The sequence below is a fragment of the Argopecten irradians genome, chromosome 3 (genome assembly GCF_041381155.1).
Source record: "Argopecten irradians isolate NY chromosome 3, Ai_NY, whole genome shotgun sequence".
Classification (NCBI taxonomy): Eukaryota; Metazoa; Mollusca; class Bivalvia; order Pectinida; family Pectinidae; genus Argopecten; species Argopecten irradians.
Genome location: NC_091136.1, coordinates 6,152,717 through 6,177,055, shown reverse-complemented (window position 1 = coordinate 6,177,055; position 24,339 = coordinate 6,152,717). Strand labels below are relative to the sequence as shown.

Here is a 24,339-nt window from a genome sequence, read left to right as displayed (position 1 = left end):
TAATTAACCATCCAAGATGATCAGCCCAATCAGTTGTGAATCCCTTCTCCATTAGAATGTAACATATGTACCAGCAATTTGTTTGTTTGTTTGAATAATTAACGTCCTATTAACAGCTATGGTCATTTAAATTATATGACAACGGCGAACCATCGTCCCATTGTATGCTGAGCGCTAAAGGAGCAGAACTCCACTTTATAGACTTTGGTGTTCTCGGCCAGGGGACAGAACCAGAGCCTTCCTCACAGGCGAAATCATTTCAGTTAGAAGAAGAGAAAAGATAAGATGAATAGTTAGATACAATTCTTACGGCAGGGCCAGTGTACCATGCAAAGTGGTTGTCTTCAAAAATAAACAAAAAGTACGGAATGATTTCATAGTGTTAGTCTTTATTTTATTTGATATTACTGAAACTATTAGAGAAAGTTGTTTTTGAGAAAGGATCATGTAGTTAGAAAGGGAAATACAACACCATTTAGAACGAATATACTATGTACGTACCCGGTCCGCTATGTGTGCTAGTGGAGCACTGGGGCAAACAATTCTATGCTTTTGAAAGTTTTCCAACTGTGCCATGCTTATAGATGCATTTATATATAATTCTCGTGTAAAGTAATATAACGATCTTTCGTATTATCAAAATTTGCAAAATTCTTATTATCCAAGTCAGGAGGAACAATATTACCTTTCTAAATTCATCATTCTCGTATTAACACACATTATATGACCAGATTGTATTAATATTAGATTTGAAATTTCACACAATGATCCTAGGATCACAGCAATATATATTTTGATGATCCTAGGATCACCGCAATAGATAGTTGTATGATCCTAGGATCACTGCAATAGATAGTTTGATAATCCTAGGATCACCGCAATAGATAGTTTGATGATCCTAGGATCACCGCAATAGATAGTTTGATGATCCTAGGATCACCGCAATAGATAGTTTGATGATCCCAGGATCACCGCAATAGATAGTTTGAACAAAGTCACGCTTTTAACTTGAATGGTAACGTAACAACGGATGATGTTACTTCATATTTTCCAAGATCCATTGCCTGTGGAAGGAGGTCCTGATATAACCGTTAACGTTGCCACATTTGCCTGTACCAAATGCCGTAATTCCTGCGTGTACCCACTTCTTGTTCACAAGGCACTGGAGAGGACCGCCGCCGTCACCCTGGAAATTAAAACATAGTAATTGTTTACAAGAGGCCAAGGGGCCTTAACGGTCATCTGACAAAAATTATTTTACTAAAGACGAAAAGAGAGGTTACATGATTTCATAGTAAATGATCCCGCCTCTCCCTCTCCTCACCATTAGGTACCATCTTTCTTGATTATTATCTGAAATTTGATTTTGCTTTCCCAATTATATTTTACACCAAATCTGATTGTAATCCACTCTAAAGTTAAAAAGGAGTTGGACGTTTAAACAAAATTTAAGCAACTTTCACTAGTTAAGGCCCCGCCCCTCTGCTCCTGGGAGTCGGACCAGGCTGATTTCTGTACTCCTCAAATAATGCCTCACACCAAATCCCGGTATAATCCACAGATTAGTAAAGAAAGAAGGCCATTTTAAGCAAAATTGTAGCAATGTTCCCTATTTGAGGCCCCGCCCCTATGCTTGTGGGAGTCGAACCAGGCTCATTTCTGTAAATTATGATTGTACCTTACATAATGTCTCACACCAAATCCCGGTATAATCCTCTCATTGGTAAAGAAAGAAGGCAATTTTAAGCAAAATTGTAGCAATGATCCTATTTGAGGCCCCGCCACTCTGCTCCATGGAGTCGGACCAGGCTCATTTCTGTAAATTATGATTGTACTCCTCAAATAATGCCTCACACCGAATCCCGGTATAATCCACTCATTGGTAAAGAAAGAAGACCATTTTAAGCAAAATTGTAGCAATGTTCCCTATTTGAGGCACCACGCGCGCCCCTCTGCTCCTCGGAATCGGACTAGGCTCATTTCTATAAAATATGACTACTCCTCAAATGTTCCCTATTTGAGGCCCCGTCCATCTCCCCCTGGGTATGATTGCCCTCCTCCTACCGATGTTTCACTTTAAATAAGGGTTCATTTTTATGAAAATGTTAAGAATGTTCTGTTCACTATTTTGGGCCCGCCCCTCTGTCCCTTGGGATAGAATCAGGGTCATTTATAAAATCAAAGTACTGAAAGTACTGCAGCGGTAAAACCTCTCGATGATATGAGATGATTCGAGTGTTAAAGATTGATAAGTCAATGGTTATATTAGGCAAATCCACTCAGAAATTTTACTTTAGAATGATAATTTACTTTGAAATTTGACTATTAGTGGCAAAAACTGATATTTGTAAGGCTTGGACATGATAATTTACTTTGAAATCCCTATACCCCCACTCTCCCATTGTCAGCTGATTGTTCTCTGTTTTGATTTACCTGTACCTGTTATGCTTGTGAGCACTTTTCAGTATAAGAGGTTATTAGGAGATATGTACAGTATGAAACAATTGGATTATTATCAAGCTCTGTTCAGCGATTGCAAGAAAAATCAGTAAATGAAAAAAAGAAATTGTCGGAAACTTTAAATGTAAGTAAATTTCATTTGAAATTAATTCCATATCTGTGCTTTCAATCGATAAAACGCTTATACATTAATACTAAGGCATCATTTGTTGATAAAAAGGTTCATGAGGAATGAGAACTTTTCCTTAAATTACGAAGTTGCTATCATATAATAATTAATTGGAATAATAATTAATGAAGCTTTTTGATGTGCATTTAATGTGATTTTCTTATTGCTGTTGCCCTTTTTATAGTGCTATGTGAGGTGAGATATGATTATCTCCACTCTCTTCCAGCATTTGTTATCATATTTGACTGACACATGTTCAGCCCCTTTCATGGTCATGTAATAATCCTGATAGGCCCATGAATGGGAGATTTATAGTGGAACTGTTGCCCTTTTTATAGTGCTATATCACAACAACATGCTGTCGAAGACAGCACGCATCACGCTACACCCGATCACATTATACTGACAACTGGCGAACCAGTCGTCCCACTCACCGAATGTTAAGCATGAATATAAACAATCATTAAGAATTATGGTGTGTCTCGGTCAGGGGACAGACCCCAGAGCCTTCCTCACAGAGACGAGCGTTCAAGCACATGCCAAATGTGAGGTGGGGTTAAGGGAAACGTTAGGAATAAGAAAGTAAGGTAGGAAGAGAGAAAAGACAATATCCTAGGCTAAATTTAGTTGCCTTTTACGACCATGCACTAGGGGCAGCAGGTACAATTCTAACGCCCTTCCTGCAGGGCCAATGTACATGTAATAAAAACATGATCATAGTAATATTGTGTGCAATGAATAAGATCCGGGGCATTTCTCTTGTTTCATGACATCTTTGTTATAAATTTCCTGTCTTAAATGCGTATGTATTTGTGAATGAGTATTGTTTTGGTTTAATTAGTTTAACGTCCTATTAACAGCCAGGGTCATTTAAGGACGTGCCAGGTTTGTTGGTGGAGGAAAGCCGGAGAACCCGGAGAAAAACCACCTACCAGCGGTCAGTACCTGGCGACTGCCCCACATGGGATTCGAACTCGCGACCCAGAGGTGGAGGGCATGTGGTAATACGTCGGTACATCTACCAGATATCAAATTAATTCTTGATAATAGGATAAATGTACTTCTTGTTCTTATTTCGAGACAGTAGCGGGTTGAAATTTTTAACCAGGTTCATCAAATGACATGTCAAAAAATATACTATGAACTGAATCTGATTCCCGAAATGAGCAAATCGTATCATTGAGGTTGAAATCACTGTTTCATTGTTATGATAATTGATTCACCAAGTAGTTCATGTGGATCATGACATAAATTTTACTACAGTAAAGCCTTGCTATAACGAATCCCATGGGACCAGAAGAAATAATTCGTTAAGACAAGAGTTTAGCTATAGTTTCTGAAACTAAAAGTTAATTAAAGCCAAAGGCTTATTGTACCTATAATCAAAGTTGTTTCTAAGCAACTCATAAATTCCCAAGTCGGCAAGAACGTATTCTTTGACTGATTTTCCATTATCGACAATTAATTTGTATACTTGTTTGATAGTTTCACTTTAAAACAGCCAGCACTTTCAGAACAAAATTCTGGAAAAAAGTTATAGAGCAAGTACGGTGTGTCTGTCTGAAGGGACCACGAAATCACTTCGTATTTCGTTATACGTTTCTCGAAAAAGGAAATAAAGGGGGCCAAAACCGAGGATTTGCAGGTGGAGAATTATGATTGTACCTGCTGCCCCTATTGCATGATCGTAAAAGGCGACTAAATTTAGAATCTTATCTTTTCTCTTCTTTCTAATTGACTTTATCTTTCCTAATGCCTCCCTTGGCACCGCCTCACATTTGGCCTTGAGTTGAACGTTCGCCCCTGTGAGGAAGACTCTGGGTTCTGTCCCCTGGCCGAGACACACAAAAAGTCTATAAAAGTGGTAGTTTCTGCTCCTGCTTGACGCTCAGCATACAGGGAGTGGGACGACTGGTTCGCCCGTTATCAGTATAATGTGACCGGTTGGGGTGTGTTGCTTGGGTGTCTTCGGCGGCATGCTCCAGTGATATAGCATTATAAAAAAGGCAACAGTTCCACTATACAAGAAGACACATCACGAACATTCTGCAGTCTCCCTAAACACGCACCGGCACTTCATCCACACGCTACCCACTGCTAACATGACCCTGGCTGTTAATAGGACTTAAACAAAATCAAACCAAAAAACCGAGGATTCGAATTTACTTCGTAAGAAGCAGAAATTCGTAGTAATCAGATTCGCCTTAAGAAAGTTTTACTGTACTTACAAAACATGCGCCGCTGGGAGATGCATCAGTACACATTTGATCATCAGCTAATGAGAGTTTGAAAGGATCAAACGATTGTTGGCACACAGCATTCGTAATTACAGGTGTCTTCAGTTCTTGTAGAACATTTGGTCTTTTGAGCTTTCCCGCATCTGGAAAACAGAAAAGGCTTGTCAATGTATAGAAAACCTATAGAATGTCAACTTTCCCAATTTTTTGTTTGTTTGATTCAATTAACGTCCTATCAAAAGCTAGGGTCATGTAAGGACGGCCTCCCATGTATGCGATGTGTTGCGTGTATGTTGTGCGAAGTGCGTGTTTTTGGAGACTGTGGTATATTCATGTTGTTTCTTCTTGTATAGTGGAACTGTTGCCCCTTTTATAGTGCTATATCACTGAAGTATGTCGCCGAAGACACCAAGCAACACACCCCACCCGGTCACATTATACTTACAACGGTCGAACCAGTCGTCCCACTCCCGGTATGCTGAACGCTATGCTGGGGAAAAACTATCACTTTTATAGACTCTGCAGTTTAATTATCGAGACGATAATTCAAAATTGGGTATTGCCCTGTAGGTAGGGTGTTAGAATTGTACCTGCTGCTCCTATTGCATGATCGTAAAAGGCGACTAAATTTAGGATCTTATCTTTTCTCTTCTTCCTAACTGACTTTATCTTTCCTAATGCCTCCCTTGGCCCCGCCTCACTTTTGGCCTTGAGTTGAACGTTCGCCTCTGTGAGGAGGGCTCTGGGTTCTGTCCCCTGGCCGAAACACACCAAAGTCAATAAAAAGTGGTAGTTCCTGCTCCTGCTTAGCGCTCAGCAAATAGGGAGTGGGACGACTGGTTTTTCCCGTTGTCAGTATAATGTGACCGGGTTGGGTATTTTGCTTGGTGTCTTCGGCGGCATGCTTCAGTGAGAAAAGAGACGTTAGAATTATTTGTTTGATTAATTAACGTCCTATTAACATCTATGGTCATATAAGGACGGCCTCCCACGTATGCGGTGTGTTGCGAGTATGTTGTGGGAGGTGTGTGTTTTGGCCTTCTGTTGAGCGCTTCCCTGTGAGATAGATTCTGGGTTCTGTCCCCTGGCCGAGACACATCAAAGTCTATAAAAGTGGTAGTTTCCACTCCTGCTTAGCGCTCAAACATTCTAAATGACTGGACAATTCTTACTATAGAATAGTGTAGGAAATACAAATTAATTGCTTACTTTAGTAGTAATATATAATCACGAATTTGTTATATAATTAATCTATGGAGTCATACAGAACATAATAGGTGACAAATAGGTTCAATTTATTCGATCTGATTAAAATACACATCCTTATTTCGATGAATGCAGTCTTTTGAATACTGATGTTTGTAAAACGTTCCACAATTACTAGTGACGTGGATGATTATAGCTGCCGTTTTACCAAAATGTAATATAGATTAACCGAATAAATAATGTATATGAAATGTAATATTAATAATAGATTATCCTAATAAATACTATGGATAATGTATTTAAAATGTTCTATTAATAATAGATTAACCTAATAAATACTGTAAATAATGTATATTATATGTTCCCTCACATGTGAGTAGTTGACTCAATGTGCAATCCAATGAAAATACTTTCCATTATTATTATATTATATTATGTAAATGTAATTATATAGGGATTGGATGAATTTTAATTTTCATAACGGCTATGAATAGCAGAAGCGTTAGCGCTCTTCGGAAGATATGTAGATAGCTTCTGCTATTCATAGCCACTATGAAAATTAGAAAAATGCATACAATCCATATATTTACATTATAATAATTTATGAAAATAAAAATGATTGGAAGGCTATTATATTATAGTTAAAACTATGACACCAATATACGACGAGAAACGAGATTAATGGAACAGCTGGGTGATAAAGTCATTCCACAACGTCGCGTTTTCAAGCTTCCGCCTTCCGGTCGACCTTTTTTTGCAAATTACAAACGATAAAAAAGAAATGTAGTAAAAATGAGATTCGATTGACATATTACAGTAAACCTTAGTTGATTCTACATCAAGAAACAACACATTAAAGATTATACATTAAAATATTGCGATGGACTATTTTTTATTGAAATGAAACATGTGTATTGTTTGAAATCAGCTGATCGATGCACGAGAATCGTTGTATTCATAGTGTTTTCATAGACAAATGTTTGGTTTCGTCAGTTGGTTGATTCATATAGTGACGAAACACTCAGAATGTAAATATATAATTATGTGTCGGTATAGGAGACTGTCATTGACCTTTTATGATTTCACCATAATAAAATTTTCAATAGTATTTTTAATAAAACTATCATTCACGTCTTTAAGCTATGACTTACTATTGATGAAGTCTCCCCATCCTGTACTGTAGCAGGTTTTGTTGATGAAATCCATACTGTCGTCCGCCAGCTTCGGTATTGGTTGAATGTATTTGTTGAATTCTACACGTCTAGTGAGTTTGAGGATCGCTATTCTTAGTGTTAATCCTCTACGCTGAAACAGTATACAATTATCATTTTAGCGGAGAAAAATGCAGTTTATTTAAAACGAGCAATCTATCATGTATTTGGTGAATTTTAAAGTCCATACAAAGACACTTCTAATGCCGATTAAAATAGCATGGTCATAAAAGGCGCTTTGCATATGTGCAGTCGACAGTGGTTATAAGTTTTGTAAGAAAAGGGGAGATAATGATAAGGTACCTTGTTTTTATATTATAGCTGTAAAACACCAGCAAACAAATTATGATTTCACAAAATGATTCCTGTAAATTAGCACATTCGAAATCTTTATTACTATTGTTTCATTTATTTATCATCTGATAGCTGGAATTCAAATTAGATAAAAGCATTGTAAAGATACATTTTATATCTTTCTTTGTATCACCAAATGACACTTTGAGATAAATATACTGTTGTTTTATTAAACAATAAAAAAATACATATCATATGTGAATGACTATTTAAAAATTTCTCGAAACAAAATGGTGCAATATTGTCTTCACACGATACAATTCCTTGGTTTATACTGGTTTTGTTTTCGAAATTATGCGCTCAAGAAAATGATTGAAACAGTTCGTTTTTTTTTTTTTTTTTTTTTTTTTATTCAGAGCTGTAATAGTAGGACGTCAGAATTGTACCTGCTGTCCCTATTACACGATATCGTAAAAGGCTACTTTTAGGATTTATCATTCCTAACGTCTTCCTTGACATCGATACACATTTGGCTTTCTGTTGGGCACTCGCCCCTGTGAAGTAGGGTCTGTGGTCTGTCCCCTGGCCTAAACACAACTAGAAACTAATTCATGCATAGCTGTTTTTCTCTGGATATTACTTGCAATATTGTAGTTGTAATTCATGCCTGTACAACAGACTGTATAATTTTGTGTTTAATAAACTGGCGGACAACCAATGCTGTATAACTGTTTCTATGACTTACAACTTAATATTTACGTTTTTACTTCGCTCCACCTCAATGAAACTTGTAAACTCCGATCACTTCAGTTCCGAATGAAGATGATTGGTTACGCGCTGACAATGACCGGATTGAGAATACATTTTGACATTGTTTACATTGTGACCTATAGTTTTACGCCGCTTCAGTTTTGCATGTACTTTCTGCGATGAGGCCTACTAGTAATATCGTTGTACATTTAGAAACACAGACAGAAACGCTTGATACATTGATATTAGAAATTGTCAGTAGTCTAATATACACGTCTACTTTGATGAAATACTGACTTAGGCTGAAGCCCCTGGCAAAAATGCTGAACAAACAGTTGGCTAGGCCACCGAAAGCATGCTGAGGTTCACCACGCATCTAGGCCTAGGCATAATCGAACGCCAATCGTTACGATAATTGTACGGTAACATACGTGTAGAAACGATAGGTTCCATGAAAATACACTCAAATTATAAACAGACTGACATTGACATTAGGCCTTACGTCTATTATCAACGAAACTTTCGATTACATGAGTGTCAAAACCCACGGATGGTCGTTGGAAACAGCCAATATTTCAAATTGATTCTTCTCTACTTGCTTCATTCAGATTGTTAATACTAAAACTCCAGTTGACAATGAATTTATCACATTTTAACATTAGCACAGAAGTCTTCAATTGATCTGCGAATAAAAACCACGTTTATAGAGTATCGCATACTATAGACACAGGGGTTGGGTTTCACACTAGGCTTAATTACTAAATATTCAAATGTCAGCTGCATATAATTATCAGACGCAAATACGACATTCAGTTACATTCAACAATCATATAAATCAAGTTTTAAAAGGTTTGATTATGTATTGAAACTAACTGTTCTACATTTTCACCAATCATCGTTTTATTTGAAACCGCACTCCTGCTAAATCGAGCAACTGGTTCACACGTTCATTGTACATGTACTGTCAGTATTGCGTAGCAAGTTTTCTATCTGAAGCCAGATAAGAATGCTTTTGTATTAAAATTTTAATCCAATATTTTTTACGCATGGAAACAATACAAAAACACCGTATTTAATCGTAATAAAGTCTAAAGATTGAAGCTATTTCCGGAACTATATTTTGTGTTGCCTTGGTGATGAGAAGAACTGACTGGCGGCTGCTCTGTGGCTGTATACACATGTACGATAACTGATACAATGTTGCAAATTTATATAATAATGTTATACCGAATACATAGACTGACTTTTATCCACAGCTGAAATTTTAAATTGGTTAACGTAAATATAAGAATTGATTATCAGTTTTATTGCTTGCATTGACTGATGAAGGAAGTTAATCTAGTGCAGATGGTACATGAACTGATTCGCAGTCCAATTCATTTGCACGAGATTAACTTCATCAGCCAATGCAAGCAACAAAATTGACATTCAATCCTTAATTAAAGTCCATACCTTTATAACTTTTTTCACTTGGAACCTTTTTTGACCTCTGGTAATTTTTTCGTTTTTTCGTCTGTTGTACATCCCAACTACAACTCTTAAAAACCATGGCCTGCAAATACATATAAATGACAAAATTTAACCATTATTTATTTCAATTGGTTTCATCGTAAAATAACTGTCATAATATATTAATTGACCGATTGCCTGTTATAAGTACACTAATTGACTGATCGCCAAGCAGTATTTAGCCGCGCCTCGTGCTCGCACACGCACATGCTTCCAGTCGATGTATGTCAGAGCAAACACCGTAGCATACACAATACAAAACCAAAGTCACGTGCGGTTTAATTAATAGTTAGCGTTCCGTCAATACTTATTCCTTCAAGCGTATAAATGATATATTATGAATGAATTATTCTCAACCTGCATTTATAAAATGATAATTCATGGATGTCCATTTCCTGATAACCTGACCCAACCCAAAGGGACAGGATACCCATCGTCCATCGCCTGTAACATGATGCGATGAAGGGCTATCCCTTTTGTCCAAATGAATGACATTGACCTTCATTCAAGGTCACAAAGGTAAAACTGCTACAATCTAAACATAAAATACAACTTGCCGTGTATTTCAATTCTACTATATATGCTTTTTACAGTCAGATGACTGTTAAGGCCTATTGGACATCTTGTAATGATTGTATTCCCTTTTGATTTTGTGCAAAATCGTAAGCCAGGCTACGGGTTAAAACTTACCCTGAACGGGTGATACGCGTGTACCCTGCTGAAAGCGCCCTAATCATAAATGCATGCTAAGGACTTTTCTGTGGACATAGTAATTGCTTGTTCAGCACTTACTCTGCTTCAAATGCCAAAACTTTGTGAGGAGTACTTTTTAACTGGACAAAAATCTAAGTAAACCTTCAAGTAAAATGCGTATTAAAGCCACTCATACTATCAATTTAGATTTTGCCGATGAAAATTGAATTGAAGCGTTATGTTACTTTTATATCCTTTAAACTTAGACTTTCACTCATTTACAAAATTTAAAAGTAAACATGTCCTGCAGGCAGGACGTTGGAATTGGTCATGCTGTGCCTATTGCATGGCCATAAAAGGCGACTGAATTTAGGATATTATTTTTTAGGTCAAGACGAAGTCTCAAGTGACTTATTCTAATCGCCTTTTTTTCTGTACGTCGTGCGTCGTGTATCCATAAACAATTTACATTTTCGACTTCTCCAAAACCGCTGAAGCAATTTCAATGAAATTTTGCACAAACCTTCTAAGGTACAAGGCCAATCTAAATTGTGAATTATATAACTCCACCTTCCAGGAGGCTGTGGGAGGGGCCAAAAGGGGTAAAATGGAGTAAAATTTCAAAAATCTTCTCCTCTCACATATGTGCTGGAATAAAACACTCTTTATAGATAAAAAGGTCTTAAGTTCCTTTACAAAAATTGTGAATTATATAACCCTTGGGTCTGTCGTTTCCCCCTGGGGAGGGGGTCAAGTTTACTATAGTTTATATAGGGAAAACACATTTATGAGCATTTTCTGCTCGATACTCATAGAATATGAATCAAGCTTGGTTAGAATTACTAGCCTGATATAGCATTTTAATATCATATCCATTTTGGTCCTGGCCCACCCCCTGGGGGCCAAATGAGGTTAAATAGGCTAAAACTTCAGAAATTTTCTTCTAAAATTCTGGAAATGATATTACAATGGCCCTGCAGGTAGGGCGTTGGAATTGAACCTATTGCATGATCGTAAAAGGCGATTCAATTTAAGATATCATATTTTCTCTTCTTACTAACATCCTTCCTTGATACCGCCTCCCTGGCTTTCTGTTGAGCACTCGACTCTGAGAGGTAGACTTTAAGGGAGTGGGACGACTGATTCGCCCTTCGTTATGACAATCTGTACGATTTGGATGTTACTTGGTGTATTCGGTGATGAAGTGCAATAAAAAGGGAAAAAGTTATACTATACAAGAAGGCACAACACGAATATATCACAGATTCCCAAAACTGTATAAATGGGTATCTTCCTTTCATGACCCTGGTTGTTAATAGGACGTTTATGAATCAAACATACCTAAACATATAACTGGTTGGTTTGTGATTGGGTTCAAAAGAACTTGAAATATTTTTTTTACATTATGTATACATCTTTGAAGAAAGTTTGGGAAATAATTGGTAAAATCAGTGGAAAAGAAAAACAGCACCATCCTCCTACCTCATTAACAAAAATAAAATATTTTCTTCAAAATCCGAAATAGCTGACGCCTTTACCAAAAATTTTTGCTAAAAATTCATCCTTCAAAAATCATCCAAAACAATTGCAAAAATTTAAAAAAAGAAGAGGAAGAGAGACGTCTAAACTCTAAATCCTCCAAAACTGAAAGTTACAATAGGCATTTTGAGTTACCAGAATTACTCGAGTCCCTTGAGAAATCAAAGGACTCGGCAGCTGGATCAGACGAAATTCCATATATGTTTTTTAACAATTACCAGACTCTTCACTAAAATGTCGTTTGACTATATTTAACCAAGTTTATTCTTCTGGCAAAATTCCCGAGTCTTGGAAGGAATCTACTATTATACCCCTTCCAAAGCCCGGGAAGGACGCTACTGATGCCAATAACTATCGTCCTATTTCATTGACGAGCTGCATTTGTAAAACTCTAGAACGTATGATAACTACTAGATTAGTTTGGTTCCTGGAATCAAACAATATTTAAGTCCTTTGCAAAGCGGCTTTAGAAACCGCAGAGGAACGGTAGACCACTTGATTTGACCAGAAACATTTATATGAGAAGCCTTTGCCATGAAAGAACATCTTGTGACCGTATTCTTTGACATTGAAAAGGCATACGATACAACTTGTCAATATGGAATCATGAACGATCTTTGTGATATCGGTATACGTGGTAATTTGCCAAAGTTAATTTCAAATTTTATATCTGACAGGCATTCAAAGCTCGAACTTATTCAGAAACAGAAACACAGGAGATTGGTGTCTCTCAGGGTGGTATTCTGTCTGTCACACTTTTTGGATTAAAAATAAACAGCATAACCAAATGTCTTTGACAATCTACGGAAGGGTCTCCATTTGTGGATGATTTCTTGAGCTGTTTCAGATCAAAAACATGCACACTATAGAACGACAACTACAACAATGTTTAGGCAAATTACAAAATTGAGCTGACGAAAATGGCTTTAAGATCAAAAACTGTCTGCATGCACTTCCGTCAAAAACAAAAACAACACAATGATCCAGACCCCACACTCAATGGAATTAACATTTCAGTAGTTGAACAAACTAAATGTCTTGGACTAATATTTGATTCGTAACTGTCCTTTGTTACACATATCAAACATCTGAAGAATAAGAGCTCGAAGGCGCTGAACATTCTAAGTGTTCTTTCCCATTCTGATTGGGGTGCAGACTGTGAAATATTTCTACGTATCTACCGGACATTTATTAGATCTAGACTTGACTACGACTCGATTGTCTATCGATTTGCTTGTCCCTATTCAGAATCAGAGACTGCGTCACGCACTTGGAGCTTTTCGAACAACACCTGTGAAGAGTCTCCATGTGGAAGCTAATGAGCCATCTCTAGACGAACGACGAAAGAAATTATCCTTACAGTATGCTGCTCAACTGAAAATCAATCCAAAAACTCCCGCATTTAACCCTGTATTCACTCCACAACATCAAGAAATATTTACACAAAATCAAAAATTTCAAAATTTTTGCAGGAACTAAATATAAATGTCGACATCATTGACGAGTACACCGTATCAGATGAACCACCATGGCTCATTAAATCACCTAATATAAATTTATCTCTACATAAGAGGGCAAACTCCAGTGCATTACCCAAAGAACACAAATCCTTCTTTCTGGAGTGCATTAGGGTTTTCCCTGACCATGTTCAGATCTACACTGACGCCTCAAAAGATGGTGATAATGTTGCGGCAGCATGCTGTACATCTTAGCACTGCTCCTCTATCCGACTCCCGGATGTTGCCTCCATTTTCTCTGTGGAAATATGTGCTATCGGTATGGCGCTTGACCATATCGAAGAACAACGCATTGAAAAGGCAATCATCTGTTCCGACTCTCTTTCTGTTCTTCAGCCTTTGAAATCAAGAAACCCTTGAAACACATTAATCCAAAGTCTTTCGATCCGAACATTTCGAATATCTTCTAAAACTCAAATTACTTATCTCTGGATTCTCAGTCATGTGGGTATAAAGGGGAATGCAAAGGCCGATAAAGCAGCTAAGACTGCTCTAAGCCTAGCACAAACAGATTTTGAAACTACCTTACACCTACATTAAACCTTCAATTCAGTCAGCCATTACACGCCATTGACAACAAAGGTGGTCTACGGAAACAAACAATAAACCCTTTAAATTACAACCTACACTTAATCCGAAACCGTCCAGTCGGAGATATCGCAAAGAGGAAGTTGTTCTCTCTCGGCTCCGAACTGGAAACAAATATTTTATACATTCCTATCTATTAAGAGGGTAGGATCCTCCTACATGCCATGCATATGATTCTCCTCTCACAGTGGAACATATTTTAGTGCACTGTATTGGTTTTAAACACATTCGAGATAAGTATTACGATGTCTCCGACATGTACACATTGTTTCATGTCATGAGACATAATCGTATTTTCAACTCAAAGAGATCGGCATTTTAAACAAAATTTGAACGTTTTCTCATCTTATCAACGCAACACTCATCGTTTCATCAACATTGTGCAAAAGTTTTATCATGTGTTTTAGCCAAAACTGTTTTATCCTATGCAACTCTTTTTATTAAATCAACATTTACAATTTGTGTTTTAGTTTTTACTTGCCTTTTTCTTATCCTGATCTTTTAAGATACAGTTTTGTTTATATCCTGATATTATTGCCTCCTTTGTAGTTTGAACCTTAATGACCTTAGTTGTTGATGGGACGTAAAACTCAAACAAACAAAAAAACATTATGTATGAGAATTCAGGTGTCCATTAAGGTTATGGAAAAGTGTTTCGCACCAATAAGTAGGTATCTATTGGAGTGAAAATTTCATGAAAAGTTTACTTGTGGAGGTAAAAATGAACTAAATATTGATGACTTACCTCTTACCCTGTACACAAAAGCCATCAGTCAGAACTGTATTGTCGCATAGAAGAGTTCCTGCGCATAGTTGTTTATTCTTGTATAGGATAAGTACCTGCCATGGCCATGACTCTTCACCCGCATCATTACCTCCGACTATTCTGGGTACTGGTGCGGATGTACCTAGTTGGTTTATTGACGGTGAAATTGGGTATAAGGTAGTAAATAAATGGTGAAAAATGGCAGAAATTTGGTATATCACAAAAAGAATCAAAATACTGATCCCCGTACTAATTGTAAATTATATCAGATTGTAATATACATGTACCAAGTAAACACGTGAAACTTTAACACAGGTAGAAAAATAAGTTTGATCCAGCAGTTACATTCTAAGTGATTGAAAAATCAAGACCTCCGATTTCTTATAAATCTCAATGGCCATACACTTTAAAATGTTTTGAGATGTTTCGGATAACATGAATAATAGAATGTCAAAGCAATGTTCATCCACCTGTTTATTTTAAACCTATGCCATCAGCTCATAATCTTCAAAATGCTTGTTAATTTCGAGACCGCGTGCTTTGTTCCAATGTTATCAGATAATCCGCCTGATATTCAGTGATTGTATGTGTACTATTCTTGCATACACCACTAGTATTGCATGACATGGCCAGATTTTTATTGGTTGAAGTCATGGCAGAAACAATACACTGTCGTCAAAAATAATGCTATGTCAGGATAACTGGATTTGGAGGACGGCAATTCCTTGAAATGTGGGTTGTGGTAATGATGTGATAAAAAGTTTATATGAAATTTTAATCTGTCTCTGACATCTGTTTTTGCGCGCCTTCTCGCTAAAGCAAGTAAAAAAATATAAAAAACAACTTATGAAGCGTTCATATTACAGAGTTATCTCCACTTGCGGGTAGGTATTAATTGACGTCATGTGTTTGCGAGCGTAACGTCATACGTTTCGGAGATAACGTCGTGAATTGCGCTCTCAAAATAATGCCGTAACAATCGATACCTACCCACAAGGGAGCTTACTCTGTAATATGCAAAGACGGAATAACTGAACTAACAATGACCTGCCAACATCCCATTAGGAGTTACGTTATGGTGACCTGATATGGCCTATCATGTTGCTGCTGCCAAAATCTTGACCGGGCACGAAATTGTTTGAAAATACGAAATGTACGTAATCATCTCTCCAAAAAGCACAATAAAACTAATGATACAATGTAAAGGCCGAGACACATCAAAGTCTATAAAAGTGGTAGTTTCTGCTCCTGCTTAGCGCTCAGCATACAGGGAGTGAGACGACTGGTTCGCCCGTTGTCAGTATAATGTGACCGGGTGGGGTGTGTTGCTTGGTGTCTTCGGCGGCATGCTTCAGTGATATAGCACTATAAAAAGGACAACAGTTCCACTATACAAGAAGACAAAACATGAATATACCGCAGTCTCCCAAAACACACACCTCGCATAACATACACACAACACACCGCATACATGGGAGGCCATCCTTACATGACCATAGGTATTGATAGGACGTTAATTAATCAAACAAAGTATTCTGGGACGTAATGGCGTCTACAGTTGATATAGAACAGTGCAGAAATGCATTAAATCTGAAGTGGTATAAAGGTCATCCGAACGTGACCCCCTTATGATATTCTGTAATGAACGGAGTAGGTATACGGAATAAAAAATGACACTGGCCCTCTATTTGGCACTTTATGGTGGTAAGATTTCCTGAATTTAGACAGGAAACACATAATCACAAAGGTATGCATACATACAAAGTTATGGGATAAACAATTTCCTAACACGTCAATGTTGTTTATCCTGTTTATCTAACCTCTCGATAGTTAATTTTCCGATTTTTAAAGTACAAAAAGATTGGGCTCAAATTTGGTGGAAGAAAAATAAATTGATTTCGCGAAATTTTTTGTTTTATTATGCGGAACTTAATGAAATTAATACACAAACATTTCAATCCATGGCCACGTGGAGGTCATTTTCCTTTTTAGAAACATCAATTTAATGTTAGTGTTGTGACGTCATAGTTGCTTCGATATGAGACTTTTAAATTAAACTATTCAAACATTGAGTTCATCAGGGTAGTGTCTTATGGCCATCCTTTTTCTTGTTAGTAACAAGCTCCCCAAATAACCATATTGACATTTTCTCAAAGAAAATTCTTATCTAATACAAATTAGATGCCTTTGATTCGGTTAATATTCATATGGTGTTTTCTTTCATACCTACGGGTGGAATACTGGCTGGTCTAGGGCCATACACTCATGTCGCCTGAGGCTGTATTGCATGGTTACTCATGCAATAAAGCCTCGTGACGTCACGGCGTCAACAAAATTTCTATTTCCTCGGTAAAATTTTAACATTTTTACACAAACTTGACTGGTTTTACTATAAAAGATGCAAACAACGGAATTTTTGTTGAAAATATCACGTAATATTATGTATGAAAAATTGACTTTCAGCCGTGGATTTCTTCGAATTCATATCAAAATAGCGGGATATTATAGTTGTAAAATTACAATAAAATATGAAAAATGTTATGTTATATTCTACCGGGGCAGTATTATAAGACTCTTTCATAAGTTGATATGAAGGATAGGGATATTCTACCCGCGGGATCACAAAATGTTGTAAACTCTCGACAAGATTCGGGTTTTTAGCCCACCATCATCAGATGGTGGGCTATTCAAATCGCTTTTTGTCCGTGGTCCGTCCGTTAACAATTCTTGTTATCGCTATTTCTCAGAAAGTACTGAAGGGATCGATCTGTCTCACATTTCATATGTAGGTTTCCCTAGGGCACTAGTTGTGCATATTGCATTTTGGGACCAATCGGTCAACAAGATGGCCGCCAGGCAGCAATCTTGGATTTTGATACTTAAAGTTTGTTATCGCTATTTCTCATAAAGTACTGAAGGGATCTGTCTCAAATTTCATATGTAAGTATCACTAGGGCCCTAATTACGCATATTGCATTTTGGGACCAATCGGTCAACAAAGTCATCTTGGATTTTGATAGTCAAAGTTTGTTATCGCTATTTCTCAGAAAGTACTGAAGTGATCTTTCTCAAATTCCATATGTAGGTACCCCTAGGGCTCTAGTTGTGCATAATGTGTTTTTGGATCGATCGGTCAACAAAATTGCGGTCAGGCAGCCATCTTGGATTTTGATAGTTAAAGATTGTTATCGTTATTTCTCACAAAGTACTGAAGGGATCTTTCTCAAATTTCATATGTAGGTTCCCCTAGGGCTCTAGTTGTGCAGATTTTGATTTGATGCCGATCGATAAACAAGATGGCCGTCAAGGAGCCATATTGGATTTTGATAGTTGAAGTTTGTTACTGCTATTTGTCAGAAAGTACTGAAGCGATCTGTCTTAAATTTTATATGTAGTATGTTTGCAAAAGTTTGAAAAGCAGAGAAACGATCCCTCTTTCCATTGTCAGACATACATGTAGATCATTCTTTCGTGGGCGCCAAGATCCCTCTGGGATCTCTTGTACTACATTTTGTGACCCTCGGGTAGAATATCCCTATCCTTTAATACTGCCCCGGTTGAATATAACATAACATCATAAAATAAATATTAATTGGCTAAAAGTTTCGCGTAATAACGCCAAAAGTTTCGCGTTATAACGCGATAGTTGCGCGTAACGTTTCTTTACGCGAAATTCATTTTTTCTTCTTCTACCAGAATGATCCCAATTGGCTTTCGAATAAAAGGACACTTGCTGAAAGTAGCTAGTAGAGTTTGGGAACCTCTGTTTAAAACATTATTTGTCCATAAGTAGTTAAAATTGATGTGTTGTTTTCCACAAGTCCCAATAACTGCAATTAAAACTTATAACTAATATACCCCAATTTATGATAATACTTCAAATAAATATTTCAAAATGTAAAGAATTGTGAAAGAAGACAAAGACAAATATTACGACCAATACGTTGATTTGAAATTAACTGTTCGATTATACATACTTAAGACTACTAGAACTCTAACCAAATCATATTTAAATGTTATACATATGAACAAACGATCTAAGGCTGGCAAGTAAACGTATTTTAGGTCACCTGACTATAGGTCATGGTGACCTATTGCGATAGTCTTTTGTACGTCGTCGTGCGTTAACAGTTCCTTGTGAACGCGATAATTTGAATATAAACTGAGCTTAATGAAACTTTGAAAGATCTCGAAAGAGTTTGAGAATCAGCTTGATTCGACAGTTATTTACAGAGTTTTTGCCCATTGCCGTATAATTATTATTGAACCTCGTGAACATGATAACTTGCGTAAATATGAACAGAGCTTAATAAAAATTTGTATGAAGACTAGTATAAGAAAAATTTCGAACAAGTTTGAAAATCAGCTTGATTCGTCTGTAATTCACGGAGTTATTGCCCTTTGCACCAAAAATTATGACTAGACCTTGTGAACACGATAACTTGAGTAAATATGCATCCAGATTAATTAAAACTTTGTATGTAAACTAATATTGGAAATAATTCCACTGAGTTCGAAAATCAGCTGGAATCGACACTAACTTAATTACGGAGTTATCGCCCTTTGCAATAATAATTATTGAACATTGTCAACACGAAAATGTTAATGAATACGCACCAAGTTAAATGAAATTTTGTATGTAGAGCTATTAGATCTATGTTCCTATTTTGTGAACAAAAGAATCAGTTGTCTAGTAAATGACATAACTAATTTGTATCAAATATCAGGTGATCGTTAAGGCCCATGGATCTCTTGTTGAACAATGCATTACTGACTTGAAATAAAACACATACAGTACTTGTGTATATGACAGTCCTGAATCGCTTTCACGGAAACAGAATGTTAATATCAACATGTTTTATCAAACAGTGAATTGGGTATAACTTACCTTCTGTCTGCTCTAAACAAAGCCCTTTTATAACAACAAGAGCCAGCAAAATCCATCCGCCAGCCATTGCTTTCTCCAATCAGCAGTTGGATACCTGTACTTACAGACAATGCTCTCTTAAAGGAATAACTTATTTTATGAACCAATAGCTCTGCTTGTGCGATATGATGACGCTTCTTGAGTGGTTTGGTCAAATGTCACGGTGTTGTTTAAATATCGCCTGATTTCATTATCATATTATAATTTACCTGCAGGGACTTTGTCGATACACATCTCCTATTTAAATGGCAATGATGACCCATGATCACCACTATAACAGAGTAAGTGATAACTGCATGACACTATATTTTTCTGTAATAACAACCACAGAACAAAATGTAGATACACAGATACAGCAGTATCAGGCACCTTTCGAAATAGAAGTAAACATACCGATAAAAAATAAAAACAGGCTCATTGGCCTTAACGGTCACCTGATAATTGGCACAATACAACACAATCGGTTAAAATATTTAAGCCTAATTCACTTGTGTGACCTTGAATTAAGATAAAGTTCATTCATTTCAACAAAGTTGGTAGCCCTTCATCCCAGCATGTCAATGTTGGCGCCCAATATCAGGTCTCAAGGCCTCTTAGTTGTTTACAAGAAGCCATTCAAAATTTTTAGCCATTTTGACCCCAGTGATCTTAAATGCAGATCAAGGTCATTTTTTAACAAATATGGTAGCCGTTCATCCAAGCATGTCACAGGCCCAATACCAATATCAGGTCTCTAGGCCTCTTAGTTATTCACAAGAAGATATATCAAGATTTAATCCTATTAGACCCGTGTGGCTTTTGATGAAGGTCAAGGTCATTCATTCGAACAAACTTGATAGCCCTTTATCCAAGCATGCTGAAGGCCCAATATGAGTACCCTGGACATTTCGGTTCTTTAGAAGAAGTCATTTAAAGATTTTAGCCTATTTGACCCCTCTGACCTTGAATGAATGTCAAGGTCAATGCTTTGAACAAACTTGATAGCCCATTATCCAAGCATGCTGAGTATGAGTATCCTTGGCCTTTCGGTTCCTGAGAAGAAGTCGTTAAACGGATTTTAGCCTAGTTGACCCTTGTGACCTTTAATGAGTGTCAAGGTAATTCATTTGAACAGACTTGGTAGTCCTACATCCAAGCATGCTGCAGGCCCAATATGAATAACATGAGCTTTTCAGTTCTTTAGAAGAAGTCTTTTAAAGATTTTAGCCTTTTTGGTCTGTGTGACCTTGAATGAAGGTCAAGGTAATTCATTTGAACACTTCATCCAAACATTCTACATGCCAAATATCAGTACCCTGGGCCTTCTGGTTCTTGAGAAGAAGTGATATAAAGTTATTAGCGGACCTGCAGGTAGGACGTTAAATTGTACCTGCTGCCCCTATTGCATGACCGTAAAAGGCGACTAGATTTGGGGTATTATCTTTTCTATTCTTCCTAACTGACTTTGTCTTTCCTAATGCTTCCCTTGGCAACGCCTCACTTTTGGCCTTGAGTTGAGCGTTCGCCCCTGTGAGGAAGGCTTTGGGTTCTGTCCCCTGGTCGAGACACACCAAAGTCTATAAAACTGGTAGTTTCTTTTCCTGCTTAGCGCTCAGCATACAGGGAGTTGGACGACTGGTTCGCCCGTTGTCAGTATAATGTGACCGGGTGGGGTGTGTTGCTTGGTGTCTTCGGCGGCATGCTTCAGTGATATAGCGCTATAAAAAGGGCAACAGTTCCACTATACAAGAAGACACAACATGAATATACCACAGTCTCCCAAAACACTCGCACAACATACACGCAACACACCACATACATGGGAGACCGTCCTTACATGACCATAGCTGTTAATAGGACGTCAATTAATCAAACAAAAGCATTGGATATTGTCTATTTGTTATTTATTCTGTAAGTGATTTTTACGGTCTGTTAAATTGAAGCTCAATAAATTGTTCTATGATTATACTAACTTAATCATTTCACGCAAATATTTTTGTCAATCAATGGAAGTGTAAAAATTAGAATTTGACATTGAGACCAACTTAAAATTACCAATCGCAGATGCTATAATAATGTTGTGGTCAGCTATTCTAAAGTCGGATAAATACGAGTGCATTGATGACCCGGAGTTATTCAGTTGTGATTTTAGCTGTCTTATTATTGTAGAGAAAATGTATTGACAAAAAACCCTTACAGATATGAAATAGAATTGACTTTAATTAATACCTACTGGCGTAACAACTGAACAGACACCGGAAAAAAGGTCACTGTTAATAAGATAGAAAAGATGGAAATATATAGACCATGGGCTAGGAGGGTCCCACATGCACCCCCCCCCCAAAAAAAACCAAAAAACCCCTTCGAACCAATACGTTTCCTAACCCTTATGACCCACTGATCACAAATCAAAATGTTAACATTGCATAAGTTGAGATGAACTTCCGGTTATCACGTTATCAAGATGGCCGCCATCTCGAATTTCACTAAAAACTGAAAAATAGTCATAGCATCGACATTTTTCAACCGAAGTAGACAAATGAGGTATCCAAAATGTTCACAATAGAACAACAAATACATATCAGGACCAAATAATCCAATATGTGCAGCAATTCGTACGCAGGAAATGAAAAACAAACTAGATATCTAACTCAAAAATGGTGATTTTTCAGCAATTTTTTTCTCATATTTGGATTGTGTGTCTGTTTGATTAGTTAACGTCCTATTAACAACTATGGTCATGTAAGGACGGTCTCCTATGTATGCGATATGTTGTGCGAGGTTCGTGTTTTGGGAGACTGCGGTATATTCATGTTTTGTCTTCTTGTATAGTGGAACTGTTGTCTTTTTTATAGTGCTATATCACTGAAGCATGCCGCCGAAGACACCAAGCAACACACCCCACCCTGTCACATTATACTGACAACGGGCGAACCAGTCGTATTTGGATTGACGCAGCAAAACTTGTTTCCCAACAACAAATTATTATTCGTTATCAGTTATCTCTTATTAATCAGTTGAAACACCAACAAAACAAAAATATATAGAAATGCAAAAGAGAATTATTGATTCTTTAAATCAAAATTTGTTGAGATTTCAATTTTCAATAGCCAATGTTATATTCAGGAAATTCTGAGACACCAAGAAACTGTAGTGTCGGCGGTTTGGGAAAAAATAACAATCATATGTCCTATATACGCAAACGTTAATGTTTTGTAAACCAAATGATGGTATAACAATAATTCTCGTTTGAATTTCTCTATATTTATGTTTTGTTTTTGCTGATTGACAAGAGATCAAATAATTGATTACGATCAGTAATATTTTTTGGGAAAATTTTTGCTGCGTCAATCCAAATATGAAAAATTTGCTGGAAAATTACCATTTTTGCGCTTGAAATCTTATTTTTTACATTAAATTATTACGTTTTTTCCAAAATGTGACAGAAAAACCTGCCGCCCTTAGGCTGATATGGCTGTCGGGGGCTAGCAAAAAGTATCATATAATAACCTCTAAATCTTTTTATACAGAAGGAGAGAAAAAAACATGCGAATTCTCCAAGAACTTGAGGTACCTGTTATGACGCCCCCGCAGTGCCAGCAGATGATGCAAATATTATTTAGTATCACACATGACATGATTTGCACAAACGCAAATTACCAAGGCGCATGCTCCGTAAGTACTAAGAGAACCTGTTGTTTTATATTGATTCAATTGGTATCATTTTAACAAAACGTAAAAATCGGTTATGCCAGATGTAAGTTCCTTAAGTACGGTGCCACACACCCTACATGCAGGACAAATGAAGATGGGCGTAGATATGACCCGGATCGGTGCTGAAAGACAATGCGAGGAGCTTGTGTCGGGATTTAAATGAAGCGAAAAAGTTATTACCTTTCACCAGATGTTTGATAACGTCAAATTTACTATGCATTTCCTACTATTTAGATAAACACATTTTAAAAAGCTTGCATATCGAGTATGATATGGTGGATCAGTTTTGGCCCTCCCTGCTTGATTCGACTCTAGTGTATTCCATTATTCTCCATGCATCGTCATCATTGACATGAAAGATTGTTACCTTGGTTTGGTTTATTATAGGTACGTCTTATTAACAGCCAGGGACTGTCAAAGAGGTCTCCCGTAGTTACGACTTATTAGCAGCCAGGAACTGTCAAAGAGGTCTCCCGTAGTTACGTCTTATTAACAGCCAGGGACTGTCAAAGAGGTCTCCCGTAGTTACGACTTATTAGCAGCCAGGGACTGTCAAAGAGGTCTCCCGTAGTTACGACTTATTAGCAGCCAGGGACTGTCAAAGATGTCTCCCGTAGTTACGTCTTATTAACAGCCAGAGACTGTCAAAGAGGTCTCCCGTAGTTACGACTTATTAGCAGCCAGGGACTGTGGAAGAGGTCTCCCGTAGTTACGACTTATTAGCAGCCAGGGACTGTGGAAGAGGTCTCCCGTAGTTACGACTTGTTAGCAGCCAGCGAC

The 24,339-nt window shown here is 37.2% G+C and overlaps 1 protein-coding gene across 1 annotated transcript; it reads right to left on the bottom strand.

The window, feature by feature from the left end:
- Positions 1-457: 457 nt before the first annotated feature.
- On the bottom strand, positions 458-19,991 carry LOC138319884 (testisin-like). Its single transcript, XM_069263006.1, has 6 exons — positions 19,828-19,991; positions 14,919-15,081; positions 9,780-9,879; positions 7,224-7,377; positions 4,858-5,009; positions 458-1,186 (listed from the first exon to the last, which is right to left on the bottom strand). The coding sequence occupies exons 1-6, from the start codon at positions 19,892-19,894 to the stop codon at positions 1,037-1,039; spliced, it is 786 nt and encodes a 261-aa protein (XP_069119107.1). The 5' UTR covers positions 19,895-19,991; the 3' UTR covers positions 458-1,036.
- Between the last annotated feature and the right edge of the window lie 4,348 nt (positions 19,992-24,339).